Here is a 16,235-nt window from a genome sequence, read left to right as displayed (position 1 = left end):
CTGGCCCCTTGCTCGCTTCGACCTGTCGCGATGTTGGAGCTCAACCATTGGTTAGAAACCACTTAGCATCCCTGTCTCGGTTGACCGCGTCGCAATGGGCGGTTGGTACCTCTGTGAGAGCTTCTCCTCTTTTCTCACCCTCTTAGATTCTTGGTGCCCTGCAGCCCAGCCACCCCAAGTGGTCTCTTGATCTCTCCGGCGAATGGGACGTACCATGTCGTCGGTGGATCAAAAGCTTGTGCTCGGCAGTCACCCGGTCGTTCACATCTGATTAACGAGGCTTACACTCGCATCGCCGTTATATGAATGCTAACTTGCCGCTCATGTTTATATTCATTGGAAACGCAGGGCGACGATTGAGGCTGAGGAGTTGTATCCATGAATGAAAAAAAATTGTTGGGATTTCAAACCATCGAAATGTCTAACTGATTCTGGCTCATGAGTGGTGGGTGACAAATGCTCCCCCGGTAACCAATACGCCCTGCTTCCGTTGTGTGCTCCATTATGATAGGAATATATTGACCGCTTCTTGCAACATGATGTCCAAATATGACCTTCTAGGGTCTAAATACCGAGAAGAAAAAGGAAACAGAGATGTGCGCCGAAAATGCATCCCCAACCAGACGTTGACCATACATTTAGACCTCGCCCCAACTTCCCATAATAGGCCCGGCGCTAGCAATGATACTACCAGTCCCAATGGAGCCCCCAATGTCCCAAAAATGCCGAGATGATTGCCTCGAAGACATGCTACTCCTCCTCGCAGATCGCCTCGTGCTCTGGCTTGCACAGCTACCGGGACCATGTCTCATTGTGACGGGATTAGCCGGCGTTGTTGATCTGAAACTGCGTCGCTCCGCCGGACGGGGCCGGTGGTGGCCGTGTGAATTCGCATGTGCGTGGGATACCAGTGGATGGTGCTGTCGAATCCGGGCTGCCTTGGCCGCTAACTCTTGGGTGCTCGAGGTGGCTAGATGCGATGTTCCCGATGTGAACGGAGGAGATGATGGGCGAGACGAGGTAAATCGTGACCGTAGGTAGCGGAAAACGAGGCGGATATCGAGATCTTGCTCCCACTCCTGTTGCGTAAAAGTCTGGCCGTTGCTGGTGGCCACATCAGGGGTAGCGTCTGAGGACGTGGACGGGATGGCATTCAATGGCTGCGCAACGCCAGCATCTGCCGATTGTCCAATGGTGGGCTTGAATTGCGGCATGGAAGCGGCGCTGCTGTTCATCCTTTGAATGCTGTCTGGCGCTTCTGGTATCATGGGCAACCCGGCGTATGGAAGGGGCGTCTGTTGAACACGACTGTAAGTGGAAAAGGCCCCAGGATGTGTCGACATCTGATGGACAATTCCACCAAGCTCATTTGCAATCCGTTCCAGCATGTGTAGTTGCCATGTCGAGTCGTCGCGTGACTCTGATTCCTTGTTCGCAAATGCGGGGTGAGCTGAGTCCTTGGGAGACCCCCTGGGAGTTTTCATGTCGTCCTCATCCGGAAGCACCTCCCCAAATAGAATGGCGAGCAGCTTGTCATCAATGCCCATCATATCGCAGATCACCTTGCGCGTGAGTCGACTCCACAATCCTCCCTTCGAGGTGTCCGTTGATGCTTCATCCTGGTCGTGCCATTCTGTACCGGCAAGATTGATATCTTCGGCTTCCTCGTCGGCAACGCTCCTTGCGATCACATCTTCCAAGACGCCCTTCTCCAACCGAGCCCTCTGTGCCGACAGCTCTGACTGTCTCCTCCGCCTCTTTGTTTCCTTTTTGATATCCTCCAACAAAAGCTGACTCTGTTCTAACCGCCACGCCTCTATTCTCTGATTTCGCTCCGCCTCTTTTGGCTCTTGACTCTCCAGCTGAAGGCGAGCCAAGTCAAAGCTCTCCCTCCTGTGCATGACGCGATTTGGGTTGAACTGTTCAAAAGCATACATGCGCTCCTGAGCCTGTACGCTATTACCGGGCACTTCGAATCGGAACGAACCCAGGCCATCGTGACCAGGGAAGATGTGCGTCGAATGGATGATGTCTGGTTGATGATATGGACTATGCGCTGTCCTGAAGTCTGGGAGGTGGCTGTCGAGGCTGTCAAGCTCGGCGTCATCTTCTGCGATGCTGTTTACAAGAGCCACAGATGGCACTACGGAGTTGCTCGGTTGCGAATTGAAGTCGGAACGCGCTGCGGTGTCAAGACTTCCCAAATCGCTGATTCTGGATCTCCCGGGCGTGATTTGATCATCTTGGACAGAGCTCAGATAGGAGGTTGTGGTTCCGGCATCAGTACCTGGTGTAAACAAAACCCATGTATGGGGTTCATTGGTGTCCAGGCGAGCCTGGGGTGAGAGGATGGCAGAACCCCCATCTTCAGACTCGGCACGGGCAATCCGCGGTTGTTGAACTTGTCGCGTAGGCTGGTGGAATGCCATTTTGAACACCGAAAGATGACTGTGAACACACAGCACAACAACGACAGCGCTGAGATGGATGGAGGTTGATGATGTTGGGCAACAGGGGGCTGGGCAAGAAGACCCCTAAAGGTGACAGGTTGTTTATCGCGGGGGTCCCCAAAAAGGAAGGGCGCTTCGCAAAGGACCACTCCGGTGGTGGGGAGGCGAGCCGTGACTAAAGCGAATGGTCTTGGGTGGTTTGTTGAGAGGAAGAGATGCAAAGTCGCGTGCTTTTACTGGTAGGAAGCGGTGAGGGGGTAAGGTTGGGGGTCCAGGTCTCTCAGCAACCACACCCTGATGGGTTTCAACAGCGATTTGGGATATCTATCGATGAGGTGATGGCGATGGAACGGTGAGTATGGCCGCTGACTTGCTGACGGCGGCGTCGTGTAACCTGCCTTGCCTGGAATATGGCAACTGAGAGTCGGCTGCAAATCTTGACAATGCCCGGTTCTGACGAAATATGTGCAGGTACAAAGGATGACGGAAAGCAGACTGGAGAGGTTGCGGCGGGCTGGGCGAGGGGCGATCGGGAAGAATGGGGGGCGGCCTGCAAGCTGCGAGATGTGAACTGAGCACAGAGCCCGCAGCACGGGATGCTATCAGACAGCTCACGAGGATAAGATCTTTTGATGAGCGGGAGACCCTGTCCGTTTTTTACCCCACATTGGACGAGTTAACCGCTGCTTTTTCAAATATCAACGTTGGTCTTTTTTTCGCCTGTTGCGGCAATATCGAACAACATTCGCGTTTGATGATATTTTCATCCTGCGTGTATCACTCGTGGCAACGGGGGTCCCGTCCGCTCTGCAAGTGCTCCCCTTTGCGCGTTCAAAAGACCCCATCCAACGCTCCACAGATTTTTCAGTTGCGTGACAGCTCGATTGGCCTTGGCCTGACGTTATCGAGTCGGACGGATCCGATAAGCCCCACCTCCAACCTCAAGTTCCAAGATCGAGCTTTTGAAACGATTAAATAACAGCTGCCACGAGGATGGCAGCCCAAGAAAGTGTTAGCCGAAGAAACCGGCGATGACCAGTCAGATGATGGGGGCTGATTAGAACTGGTAGCAGATCCAATGTCACAAAAAAGCTCACTAAGCGATAGCAAGTGACCAACGTATGGCGGGGGTGTTAGCCACTATCTATTGATATCAAGAAGACCAACAACAAGCAAAGCCGGGACCGGATCTCGTTTGATCATGAATTACACTACACTCGAAGCAGGGCTTGTTCTGCTTGGCCTTCTCCAGGCTCATAGCGCAAAATAGGATGGCCGTATGTACATAGAGGAGGAGACGCCGAAGAGATCTTGGTGGATTCCCCCCTCCTGTCTCCAAGCCGAGACTTCTGTCATCATTCGTGCTAATAAAACGATACGGATGATGTCATGCACATCGCAGTCATTATTTAGCAGCAGCGGTCGTATATTCATGAGGTCCTACGTTCGTTCCAGGCGGTGTCGCTGCACTTAGAGTCGTCCTCATCTTGAATTTTCGTGTTGCCATAGTCCCAGGCTGTTGTGATGTGGGACATCAGCATCTTGTCGGGCACCCTGTGTTATTACAGAGTAACAGCAGCTGCTACATATATGGATTCACTCATGGATGTTCAGTGTAAAGTCTTGATTGTACGCTTTTTGAATCACTGTCATTAGGGATCCCGTACCAATTCTCAACGGTCCAGGTCTCACAAGAGGGTATAATTCACAAATCCTTGCTGAACATTCATGGCTGAATGGTTCCATTGACTGTCAAGGCACGGCCTTTACTAAAAACATGCCTTCGTCTCTGCCCTAAAAATGACCCGTTGCGCCACCCTCAAGCCAAATAACCATTCTTTCCCCCAACGACCCCGTCACCAGCACCACTTTAGGCAGTGAAGGCATCAGGGAAGCGCTTCATGTTCTGAGCGAGGTTGCCCTTGTTGGACAAGAACTGAACATAAGCACCATCGACCTTGACGCGGCCGGCGGCCTTGGCCTCGAGGTACTCCTCGCGGCGGAGGGGGGTGAAGCCCCAGTTCTTGGAGATAATGATCTTTTGGCGACCGGGGAACTTGTACTGGGAGCGGCGGAGAGCCTCGAGAGCGATAGCACGGTCTGAAGACAGCGGTTAGCATCCGCGGTGGTTACAGAACATGGTCCGGAAAAACTTACTAGAGTCACGGGTGCGGACGCTCAAGATGATCTGGCCAATGTTGACACGGGCGACAGTGCCGTTGGGCTTACCCCAGGCACCACGCATACCAGTCTGAAGTCTATCGGCACCGGCGCAGGACAACATCTTGTTGATACGGACGACATGGTAGGGGTGGGCACGGACACGGAGGTGGAACCCTTCCTTGCCGGCAAGCTTGACGAGGTATTTGTTGGCGCAGATACGGGCGGCTTCAAGGGCCTCAGAGCTCAGCTGTTCCAACTCGTTGGAAACGAGGTGGATGCAGAGAGGGAAGTCATCGACGGTGGCACGCTTGCGGCCAAGATCGAAGATGCGAATCTTGGGGTCGGGGACACCGCGGTTGAAGCGCGACTTAGGGTACGGCTATCAAAGAAATGAGGTCAGCATCTTGTTCAAAGACGAGCACAATACAGTCAGAACCCCGTTGTTGTTGTCCTTGTTATTGTCGTCATTGTCGTCGTCGGTGTCCTTCGTTGTCGTGAATCCTCCTCTTTCTGCTTGGTCCTTCGTCATGCCCATGGTCCATCGTCCATTTTTCCGCCCACAAATCCCGAAACGAAAATGCCGACCGACTCCTTCCAAAGGTTCAAAACTTCAACATCTCAAATAATCGCAAACTTACCTTGTTCTTGCAGTACCGGTAGCATCTGGCGGGACGGCGGGCCATCTTGACTGATTCTCGCGATGTCGCTGGGTGTGGGTGTCGCTGGGTGTTGGGGTGCGAGAGGGACAAGTGGGAAGCCTCTGTATTTTGACCACATTCAAATTCGCCTTCGATTACCAATCGCGGGCTCATTTTCCTGCCGGCTGAGCTGATCACGTAAAAGTGGGGCTGTTAGGGCACAAGGAAAATCCGGTCCACTGTACACAGCCAATCAGAGCCGACCCCACGTTTGCTTGGGATTTGGAGATTTCCAAACTTTCTGGAAAACTTGACTTGGACTTTTTTCTGCAACCCGACGACGCTTCCTGCCAAAGACAAGGACAACACCAACCTTCGAGGCCAACTTCTATCTCTGTTAAACCATCCCAACCGTCGCAATGGCCCCCAAGAAGTCTAAGTCGGACGCTCAGTCCATCGGCGCCAAGCTGGCCCTTGTTATGAAGTCTGGTACGTTTGTGGCCGCTGAGCTGCTCGCGAGAGCCTCAATTTTGATGGCGAAAAAAATCACTAACGGTGGCGGTTTACAGGCAAGGTCGTCCTTGGATACAGATCGACCCTCAAGGCCCTCCGCACCGGGAAGGCCAAGTTGATCCTCATCGCTGCCAACACCCCTCCTCTCCGCAAGTCTGAGCTCGAGTACTACTCCATGATGAGCAAGACCTCAGTCCACCACTACAACGGCACCAACGTAAGTTGAATCCCGACAGTCCCGTAGACTCTGCAACCAGAAAAAACACCGGGCATCAATCCTGGATGTTTGTTCTTGGCCGTGAAGACACCACGTTGTCAAACGGTCCACCCAGAGAAGAAGTCTGCTATAGGCTTTGGAGGGTACAAGATCAAGTGCTAACGAACCTCCCTCCCTTACAGATTGAGCTTGGCACCGCTCTTGGCAAGCTCTTCAAGTGCTCCACCATGGCCATCCTCGACGCTGGTGACTCCGACATTCTGGCTGACCAGACTGCCTAAAGAGCCAACCTGAAAAAGACAGGGAAAGATTTGGCATTTGGCACGGCGTTCAGGTTCTCAACTCCGGCAAGTCACACACCGGGCTCTGCTCGGCTCAAGAACTGATTTTGATGGCCATGGTTGGTCAGGGCTTGCCCTGGATTGATGGCTCCAATAGATAGTCGTAATACATGACCTCTCGTTGCCATCTCTTTGTTTTAGTGATTAGTGTTGCCCAGTCGTGGTGACTAAATCAGCTTCGCTGCGTTGCCTCTGAACAAAGTCGGTGTTCTCGATTTGTCAGTTGGAATCCTCCATGGTTTGCCTCCCAGTGTAAGCCAACAACCCAGATGTTGAGCTACGTTTGACCAGGTGGTAAGAAGACACCTCACAGCTGGCATAAGCATCCGGTTGACACCCTTCGGGTTATCGGGATCGGAAGGGAAGATCCATGCCAGATCGACCACTGACAGCTCCCTATGCGCGGTAGGTTTGGAGAGAGCGCATTGAAAGGTCGAATTGTTTTAATTAAAACATGATGCGGAACCCGAGGGCGGAATCTGAAGCCTGCTTCCTTTGTTGGCCACGGCCGATGTTCATGACCACGTAAGGAGGCAAATACACAGGTAAAGGACACTTAGAGGATTAATGAGACTGTCGATGAGCTACCCATTGTTTCAGGGCGCTTGAGTTGTTGGTTTGCTCATTATGGTTCTCCATTCTCCACGTGCCCCGGACTCATAACGACCGACGAGGATCAAGAGACCAGGCAATCGCTGCATGAACAGCTAACGCGGGGCGGGTTGCTCATTTCAGCGAGTCCCCGACCACTTTACCTCGCAGCAAACATGGAAGAGGTGAGACCGCTGTCGGTGCATGATAAACAAGGTTTTAAAGCCGTAATTGCTTCCCGGGTCTCTTGTCTTGTTAAGGCTGGTGGAGTATTTGTGCTCGTGTTCTCAAGTCGACAAAGAAGATGAAGACAGCTCTTTGGGTGGAATCCCATCAAGAGGCCGGCGTGCTACCTTACTGCTAGTAGCTCTCCCACACACACCTGCTTATTATGACTTGCCTCCTGCAAGTCACATCACTTGAGGGCTTGAATAGTTAGCGCTTTGGTCTCGTGGCCGAGGTGCATATGTATACCTAGCAACAGACGAACTACATAGGAGGTCGGCATGCTCTGAGAGACCCCAGCAACCAGTCCAGGCAGGTCCCAGCCAACAAATCCATTCCTATCACTCGACCTGTCGAGGCTGCCAGCGCAAACAAGCACAACCTGTTGTCAAACCTTGATCGATACTACGATATCCAGCAGAAAGCCTTGAAAAGAGTCGACCAGCTCAGAATAAGTCGCTAGAGAGTCAAGAAGCCCAGTGACCAAGGGTCCCCCAAACGCCACTAATAACAGCGCTAGAACGCCCGACAAGGCAAGTGGGTCGGCAAATATCCTCTCTCAGCTGTTGTCCGGGGTCGTCCCCCCCTTCACAAACATAACGTCCGAACTGGAGGTGAAACGTCGAGTTTCTCTTCCTCCTCACCGCCCCAAAAAGAGTCTTCGAGCCCCTCTTTCAGCCTATCGACTTTGCGCTCGTTACCTGACCTTTTCGCTCTGCATCTTGGGTTCTTTCTTTTTTGCATAGTAGTGGCAGAGTATCGCTAGACTCACCGCAACAAAGGAACCTATACTACATTTCATAAAACCAACCTACCTACCGCCATGGCTGCCGTCGTCAAGAAGCCTCCGGCGACTGGTCGCGAGACACCCACTGGAACTCCGCAGCGCCCGAGTGCGAGATCATCAACTCCTACCACCTCCAGCACGTCTGGCACCACACCCGCCGCCGCAGCACGCAGCGCCCGTCCTTCACGCACCGGGACACCTGTCTCCGCACGTGCGGCCGCCCACGAAAGGCGCCAGTCCCTTCTCAACGGCATCTCTAGCAATGGCAGGAGCGGTAGCCCAGCCGACGCCGAGCGTGATGAGGCCATCCGCGCCGAGACCGTGGCCATCATCGACGACTTGAAGACGCGACTGGAGAGGGCCGAGAGCTCGGCCGAGTCAACCAAGCGTCAGGTTGAGATTCTTCAGGACAAGCTGGACGAGGCGCACAGGGAGCAGGCGAAGCTTGAGGAGAGGGTTCACGAACAAGAAGAGCAGATCGAGACACTCACCAATGAGAAGCGCGAGACTGCCCGCCAGATGCGCGAGATGGAGAACATCTACGAGGCTGAGCGGAGTGGCATGATGAAGGAGAAGGAGGAGATGGCCAACCGCGAGGAGGAGATGCAGACCGTGATTCAGCGCCTCAAAGACAGCCTCGCGCAGAGGAACCTGGACGAGGACAGGCCGACGCGGCAATGTGAGTGTTTTTGTGGTCTGGTTTGCGCGTGGAAAATATACTGATACCCAAACACAGCCGTGACCAACTCGCCCAGCATCGAAAATGGAAGCTTTGCGCCCCCTTCGTCCATCCACCGCAGCGATTCACGCAACAACTCCAAGTTGTTGCTACAAAAGGACAAGCTGATTGAATCTCTCAGACTCGAGTTGGCCGAGGCACAGATCAAGCTTGTCGAGTCGCAAAACCAGGGCGGTGGCCGTCTTCAGGAAGTTGAGCGCCAGCTCATGGAGGCCCGTGTGGCCAACGCTAGGTTGATGGAAGACAACGAAAGTTATCAGCTGCTTCTCCAAGATCGGACTCTCAAGGGCGACTTTGGAACGAACGATTTCAGCTATCTCGGTCACGCCTCGGCGAACCAAGACGCTCTCGCTGCCCTGGAAGGCAGATCCAACGGAGCCAGCTTGGCCGATGAGCTCAACGGCGCTGCCGAAAGCGACCCCCCAAACGAACAGGAGCTCGAGACTCAGAGGCGCCTAGAGGCGGAGATCAAGTCGGTTAAAGACCAAAATAAGGCTCTGACTCTTTACATCAACAAGATCATTGAGCGTCTGTTGCAGCACCAAGGATTCGAGCACATCCTCGACCAGAGCAGCGATTTCAAGGGCAACACAAACGCAAACACCAACAAGGAACTCCCCCCGCCCCCCACCCCCAAGCAGGCAGCCCCTCCACCTGGACCGTCCCTCCTCCAGCGCGCCAAGACGATGAGCATTGGCGGCGGCGTCCGCCCCAAGCCCCGCCCCATGAGCTTCATGCCCTCGGCCAGCACCGACGTCTCCAACCCTGAAACGGCGCCCAGCATCCCCATCGGCCTGACCCGTAACACCTCGACTCGCCGTGCTAGGCCCATGAGCGATCAGTACACCTCTGTCGGCGCCGCCTCGCTCGTAAACGCCATGTACAAGGGCCCTTCCGCCGTTGACGGTCCGCTTTCCCCATCCCTCCGATCCTCCCAGACCTTCTGGGCGCCCCAGGGAGCAGGCAACCGCTCCAGCATGAGCGGCAGCACCAGCGGCAACGGTCCTCAAAGCGCCCACTCCACGACCGGTGCCCCTCCCGCTTCGGCGGGCAACTTCCCGGGCATGCGAAGCGAAACAAGCAGCACGAGCGGGGACTCGATTCTCGAACGGGATTTCGTCTCCAGCCATAGCTCCCCTCCCAGAAGCCAGCACGAGAAGGAGAAGACGACGTTTGGGGGCAACAAGCCCAGGCCGTTGAGGCTCGTGCAGGAGAATGCCGAGGCTCAAGCAGCGGCCGAGAGGGCGAACAAGAGGAACAGCTGGATGGGATGGGCGACGAGCGCGTTTGTGAAGAAGGATGAGCAAGCTGTTGGGACGGCCGAGACGATTAGGGAGTAGTTCACGTCTTCTTCTTTTAACGAATTAGAGTTTTATGATGAGAGACGGTGTGTTGGACAGCGGGATGGAGAGGTGGGCAGGATAAATGGATGGTGTGTGAGGGGGTGAAGGGGGGCTATAAAAGATGAAATACGGGAATGGGCTAAACTACTGATGAACAACGTACGTACGGGTATATTTCCGATGAAGATGAAGACACAGAAACGAAATGATCAAATTAAACTGGGAATACTACTGGGAGGGATGATGGGATGGGAGGGTGGTTAATTAGGTATATATAATGATCTGTTGTGGCTTTTGTTTTGCTTTGGTCTTTGTTGAGTTTCTTTTTGAGTGTGTAGTTTTGTTTGTGGGGGAGTTGAAGTTCATCTTGGGTGGCTATGGTTGAAGAAGGGGGACGTTTGTATGCTTTGGTGGGAATAGACAGAGATGAACGTTTCATTTGTGAGCATGAGGCGAACATAGCAGGGTAGGGGTTATGATGAGAATTATGTTTTGAAGTTGTTGCTCAATGATGATAGATCGTAAGCGAAAGCCTGAACTTTGTTGAGCGTCTTTCTTGTTTACACACTTGACAACGACAATAGAATGTGCTTATATTGATATCATGCAATGTATAAAGAACTTGGCCCGAAGGTAACGGCTGCTGTGTGCACATGCATTCCCCTTTGCTGCTCAAAAGCCACATCAACTTTAAAGATATGGTGGCAATAGTGATATCAAGTTTATGTGATATTCATCAAAATCTTGTTCCTATAAGAGTGTCTTTCGCTCTCACAGATATCTGTTATCACACTCAACCCTCACAAAAGTCCCCTCAAGCCCCCCCAAGTCTATTCTGCCGGTCCCAACAGAAACACCTCCAGCACTTATCCTTCAGACCACATGCCCTCCACCATCCATCTCACCATCATTACGTATTAGGTACCCCCTAAACTACCAATGATGGAGAAACTCTGTACAGTCCCGTCTTTTCCTTTTGTTATAATGCCGGTCTTTGATTGCTCAATTTGTTTGTGATGTGAGTTTTGAATTTTTGTATACCAATCCAACCAACGCCCAGTTTGCTTTGCCTCTTTACCAGCCCATGTTCTCCCGGGGGAATATATCTTAGTCCATAATGCCATGCAACGCTTCATCACACAAACACACAAGCCCCAGAAATATACACATGTAACCAATTGCCACCGAAGAGAGAATGAAAAGTGTAAGAGAATAAAATAAGTATGTCTTTGTCTTCGTGAAAAAAAGAGAGTCATTCACATAAAGTAAAAAAGGAAATTTATCTGCAGTCGCTGGACGCATGGCCGAAGCCAGTGCCAATTATTAAGGTATAAGTGAGATGGTAACCTCCCCGTCGTCGGGTTGGACCGCAGGGTCGTCAGCCGAGTTTGGTCTGATAATCTTCTTCGCAGTGATGGTGGCCTTTCGCTCCCGTTGGCTCAGGGGAAGAGTGTATGTGATGACGCCCTTCAAAATCAACGTGAACTCGTCCTCCAGGACCCGCTCCCATCGCTCGGGACCACCAGGTTTGGTGACGTTGCCAGGATCTTTCAGGCGGACCTCGCCAGTCGAGTACGAATCGCCCTGGTTGAAGAAAGAACCCTCGAAAGTCAGGGGACTCTCGAATCCAGTGATGGTGCCGAGGTGCAGGTTAGGCGCCGAATCATCATCATCGTCGGCCTCCATCGCCAACATTTCGCCTTCGGGTCTCTTGATGGGTGGTGGTCCAACCTCGCCGGGATGGGTATGGCGCCACCACTCTGAATCCGACATTCCGCGTGGCGACTTGGCGAAGACCTCGATGTTGCAAGAATCTACAGCTACAACCACGACGTTGGGGTTATGGGCTTTGATGGTAAGATCGAGCATAAGCTCCTGTTGGCTGGCCACAATATGGCTCATATTGGTGAGCTGAACATTGGTGAGAGGTTGTGATGTCGCAAACATGAAACCGATGGCGCCCGAGACAATGAGCAACAGCATGACCGTCAAGACCAGACAACTCGCGAACCGGTTGAGGACCGAGGGAGGTGACCTGTATTGTTGCGCCTCAATCGACCGGTATGAGTGCGAGTGAGGACCCCTCCGGCTTCTGCCTGACCTTGATGATCGCATCGTGGAGGACTGAACCAAGGGTGTTGTCTCGTCGTCAGCGCCAGTAGTGTTGTCGTCGAGATCATACCCTGCTGATAGATGTGTCGACCTCTTTCCATTTGCTGCTGAGTAGTTACGAGCATTAGCGTAGCGGGGACTCGGAGGGTTGGAAGAGTGTCTTGAGCCTCCGTTCCCAACAGCTGCAGCGTTACTGAAAGGCGAGTGCTCGGCGAACAATGAGGGGTGACCATTGCTGCCTCCGTTACGGCCCCAACGGCCGAAATGATGGTGATGTCGTGCAGTTCCCCGGGCAGAACCGGCATTGCTCCTGCCAGTTCCCTTCCCATCATCGTCGCCATAGATGCCGTCATTTGCATTGCTGTTGTAAGTGTTGACGAATTTCATGCTCTTCTTGACAACCATCTGAGGCCCAGAACTCTCCATCACGGTGTGGATGGACCTCATCCCAGACCGATCGATTTGGCTGACCATGGATGTCGCACTCGGCGTTCGTGAATGAAATCTCGGCGGTCGGTCACGGGTATCTGGTGGGTTAGAATCGTAGACAAAAGTCTCTTCGGAATCGGACGAGTTTGCTTCCTCGACGGCGCTTGCGACCTTGGCCTCGAAGATATCGGCCTTGGAGGATGCTACACGTGTTCGTGTCAGTAGGTTGCTCATGCTGCTGATCTGAGAAACTAGGCTCTGCCTCCTGCCTCCCGGTTCCCGCTTGGCATCCGTTATCACGCTCTCGTGAGAGCTGAAAGAGCTTGGGGGAGACGGGCGCTTGTCGGTAATAGAATAAGAAGAAACTGAATACATGGACATGTGATGTCGTAATTTAGGGGATGTAGCTGAACGTGGTTTCTCACCATTGACCGCCGTCACAGTGGTTTGCTTCCGTGGCGGCTTCTTTTTCTCCTTCCTCGGTCGTATCGTCTCGTTGCTGGCCTTTGTCCGCAAACTGGCACTTGACACCTGGGTGCCAACACTTGGGGCCAACGCAGCTTGGGGAATCGAGGTAACCGTCTCCGTCTCGACCGTCATACTCTGCAATGGCAGGTCGCCAGTCTTGGTCTTGGGCAAGCCCGGCTTGTTGATCGAGGTGCTCGACTGCCTTGTCGTCAAAGGGGGCGGTGGCATCCCAGATCCACCCCGTCGGCTGGCCTTGATGCTGCCACTATCACTACCACTGTCGTTCGGGCCAGTGTTGGATCTACCCACTGTCTCCTTGGACAGACCGAGACCAATCAGATCCGCCTGTGACGATTCAGAAGCCATGCTGCTAGCAATCTTTTCCTCCAGTGACTCTCCTGTTCCCAGTGGCGAACCCAGTGGACTAACTTCCTGGACAGTCTCCAAGACTGAGCTGCTTCCACCACCTCGAGCGGGGGTTCGTAACCCAGACGGCATGTGGGCGTCGTCGGTATCGGTGTCTGACTGAGGCTCCTGGTATCGAGGCTGGGGCGGGGTCGCACGCTGAAGAGCAATTAGAGGTGTTTCGTGCTCTGATCGTCGCTGAGGTGGGATGTTTGGCTGGTGGAGAATGGGTGGAGGAGATCGTAGCCTAGGGGATACCGGCCACCGGGGTGACTCTCGAATATGCTCCATGGACGTGGGTGACTTGACGGGTGCACCCGCATTGAAGCTTGGGTCTGATACAGTGGGCAGAAGAGTAGGCGTCGTGGAGGAGGACAAGGTTTTCGTCGTAGGGGGTGGTGGTGGTGGTCGTGGTGGCGGGTTGGCTTGTTTTCCTAGATCCTGAGCACTGTTTTTCCGCGACCGGGGCCCGGGGTTGATGGATGACGCTCGTGAGGTGCTCGTACGTTGCTGCCGCGGCGGTCGTGTTGGAGAGGGCTCGCGCGAGTGGAGAGGTGAAGGTGCAACCGAAGAGGAGGTGGACGTGGTCGAGGTCTGCGAGGTCTGCGAAGTCAACTTCGAGGGCCACGAGTCGGTCTTTGGGGTTATGGTTGCCGTGCTCGAGGTGGATTCGCGGGATAACGTGGGATGGAGCAGGGCAGTTGGGATACTGCCGGTTGACTGGGAGCGGTCGGCCTCTGCTGAGCCAGTCGGCTTGTTGGACGACGGGTCCATGTCTGCTGCAGCATGCGTAGGTGCGAGTTGAGTCGAGTGGAGGAGGAAGGGCGGAGGCTCGATCTCGACCACCACTCACACATGCCAGGGCGGGTCTTAGCTGCTCAGAGTTCGCAGGGTCCAGCAAATCATTATGGATGGGTCCCAACGATTTACTATTCGACTTTTCGCGGCTATCGCAATGCGTCTGAGACAGATTTAGGTTGTCGAACTGCAGGCCGCGTCTCTTGGGAGGCTCCGTACTGTGACGATTCCGTAAAAGGGCGGACAAATAGGCGACTTGGGCGCTATCGAGTAGATGCTAATCAGACGAGCGAACACTATGGGGAGTGGGTTTGGGATTTGGGGTTTGGGGTTTGGTCCACGCGGGCGGTGTTGAGCGCGTGGTGGGAGAGGCAGCGAGTGATTGGAAGATGTGGGAGATGGAGGATGATGTCGTTGGTCAGGTAGGTACGCAGGGCATCCAAGCTTCCCTGCCTGTGCAATGTGTTGCAGGTTGCAGGCACAAATGGGCAATGGGTAGCGTGCGAGCAGTGTGCGCTGGCGTCCACCCCTCCACTTGGCCGTTTTGGGGCTCGTCTCTCGCTTCCAGGCCACTTAATTGCCGTCACATCAACCCAAAAGGACTTCTTTGATATTTACGGGCAGCGCATAATGGCCTCCATTCAACAAGTATTCGAGAATTACGAATCTCTACTGATATCGCCGCTTCGACCTCACCGCCGTCATTACCAATCGTCCCTCCCTCCTGTCGTCGTCGTCGCCAGCCCAGTCATCAAACTCTTACCATAGAATCGACCAGAAGGTTGGGGCGGAGACTTGGTCCGGCACATTACACAAGCAACCTACCTATCCAAAGTAAAAGTACTCCATATCAATTCACGACAACACAGCAGTGTGGGAGCGAGCACAACCCAACAACTCTGAAAACCCAGCGGGAGAAAACGCCCCGGTTTCCCTTCCACCACACGATGCTGCTCACCCCTGAGAGATGTCACGGTACCTGGCCGGGCGGTCTGGTACATCATGTGACGATGATATCCCTTTGACGGTCAACGGACAGAGGCGGCGTGTCAAGTCTCCACTTGTAGCTCTTTCAGATCGCAAGTCTCTCAGTAAGTCTTGGCCCGCTCTTTTCCCGATTCCAGAATTTCTCTTCCCCACCAAATCCGGCTGCGCGGCGCGCCCCAAAAAGTTTGTGCCAGCCTCGGAGGCAGGTGCTGTTAAGACGGTACTTGAAGGCTCCTCCTCCTCCTGTTTCCCATCGGAAGAAGAAGGCCTGCCTAGTGACGACATAATTCGGCGAAAACATTTTCACTTTCGTCTGTTGTTTATTTGCCGAGCCAGCTTTTGATATCTGCATGCATCTGTCATTGTCATTGATTGATGGCCGGAAGATGCGGCAGTATCCGTAACTTTTTGTCAACTTTCCCCAATGACTCTCAGCTCAAACATATCAACAATTAGCGTTCGTGAGAGCGCGAGACATATATCAACTGCCTCTCTGGAGGATTGAATCCAGCGATCCGATCCGAAGGCCCTGGTCCGAAAATCATGGACAAAAACCGATGCCGAGTCTAGGAACAAGCTGTTGGCGACGTCGATCGACCGCAACCTTAAAGCCGTCGCGCAACGCTAACATTCGAGGCATGCGCAGGTAGACCTGGTGATCGTATGGCTCTCTTGCTGCTCAGCTCGTGGTCTCAGGCTATGGCAGTTCACAATGATAAAAGTTTCTACGCAGATCGAGATCGTGTACAATATCTGCTCTGCTGCTAGGGCTGGTGTCGGCGACGACGTCATGCCCTATATGGGGCCAAGTACTCCTCTATCAACCCCGCATTGAAGTGGTGGGCAACGGCTCAGCCTCTCACAAACGGCCAAGTGGACGGGTGCCATTCTGGTCCATTTTGGCAACACGCCATAGCCCTTTCAGCCGGGTGGGTGTCCTTTTACAAATTCTCGCCAGTTCAGTGAAACCCACGATAAGCAGCCCTCAGCCCTGGTCTGTCGAACCATCACGCCGCGCCGCTGGATCAA

At 53.7% G+C, this 16,235-nt stretch overlaps 5 protein-coding genes across 5 annotated transcripts; 2 read left to right on the top strand and 3 right to left on the bottom strand.

Moving 5' to 3' along the window:
• Positions 1–638: 638 nt before the first annotated feature.
• Positions 639–2,429, bottom strand: QC763_213200 (uncharacterized protein; the record flags this gene model as incomplete). Its single annotated transcript, XM_062910362.1, has 1 exon — positions 639–2,429. One exon carries the CDS (start codon positions 2,427–2,429, stop codon positions 639–641), a length of 1,791 nt encoding a protein of 596 aa, XP_062769267.1.
• Positions 2,430–4,028: 1,599 nt separating this feature from the next.
• Positions 4,029–5,412, bottom strand: RPL10 (60S ribosomal protein L10). The gene is made up of 4 exons (XM_062910361.1): positions 5,252–5,412; positions 4,608–4,992; positions 4,143–4,550; positions 4,029–4,084 (listed from the first exon to the last, which is right to left on the bottom strand). The coding sequence occupies exons 1-3, from the start codon at positions 5,294–5,296 to the stop codon at positions 4,321–4,323; spliced, it is 660 nt and encodes a 219-aa protein (XP_062769266.1). The 5' UTR covers positions 5,297–5,412; the 3' UTR covers positions 4,029–4,084; positions 4,143–4,320.
• On the top strand, positions 5,145–6,449 carry RPL30 (60S ribosomal protein L30). Its single transcript, XM_062910360.1, has 3 exons — positions 5,145–5,740; positions 5,821–5,981; positions 6,164–6,449. The coding sequence occupies exons 1-3, from the start codon at positions 5,671–5,673 to the stop codon at positions 6,260–6,262; spliced, it is 330 nt and encodes a 109-aa protein (XP_062769265.1). The 5' UTR covers positions 5,145–5,670; the 3' UTR covers positions 6,263–6,449.
• A 753-nt stretch (positions 6,450–7,202) lies between these two features.
• Positions 7,203–10,633, top strand: QC763_213170 (uncharacterized protein). The gene is made up of 2 exons (XM_062910359.1): positions 7,203–8,604; positions 8,662–10,633. The coding sequence occupies exons 1-2, from the start codon at positions 7,962–7,964 to the stop codon at positions 10,002–10,004; spliced, it is 1,986 nt and encodes a 661-aa protein (XP_062769264.1). The 5' UTR covers positions 7,203–7,961; the 3' UTR covers positions 10,005–10,633.
• Positions 10,634–10,837: 204 nt separating this feature from the next.
• Positions 10,838–14,663, bottom strand: VAC7 (Vacuolar inheritance and morphology protein). Its single transcript, XM_062910358.1, has 2 exons — positions 12,974–14,663; positions 10,838–12,751 (listed from the first exon to the last, which is right to left on the bottom strand). The coding sequence occupies exons 1-2, from the start codon at positions 14,193–14,195 to the stop codon at positions 11,331–11,333; spliced, it is 2,643 nt and encodes an 880-aa protein (XP_062769263.1). The 5' UTR covers positions 14,196–14,663; the 3' UTR covers positions 10,838–11,330.
• Positions 14,664–16,235: the final 1,572 nt, after the last annotated feature.

This window comes from Podospora pseudopauciseta (assembly GCF_035222475.1).
Source record: "Podospora pseudopauciseta strain CBS 411.78 chromosome 2 map unlocalized CBS411.78m_2, whole genome shotgun sequence".
NCBI lineage: Eukaryota > Fungi > Ascomycota > Sordariomycetes > Sordariales > Podosporaceae > Podospora > Podospora pseudopauciseta.
This window is presented reverse-complemented; position numbering and strand designations above follow the sequence as displayed.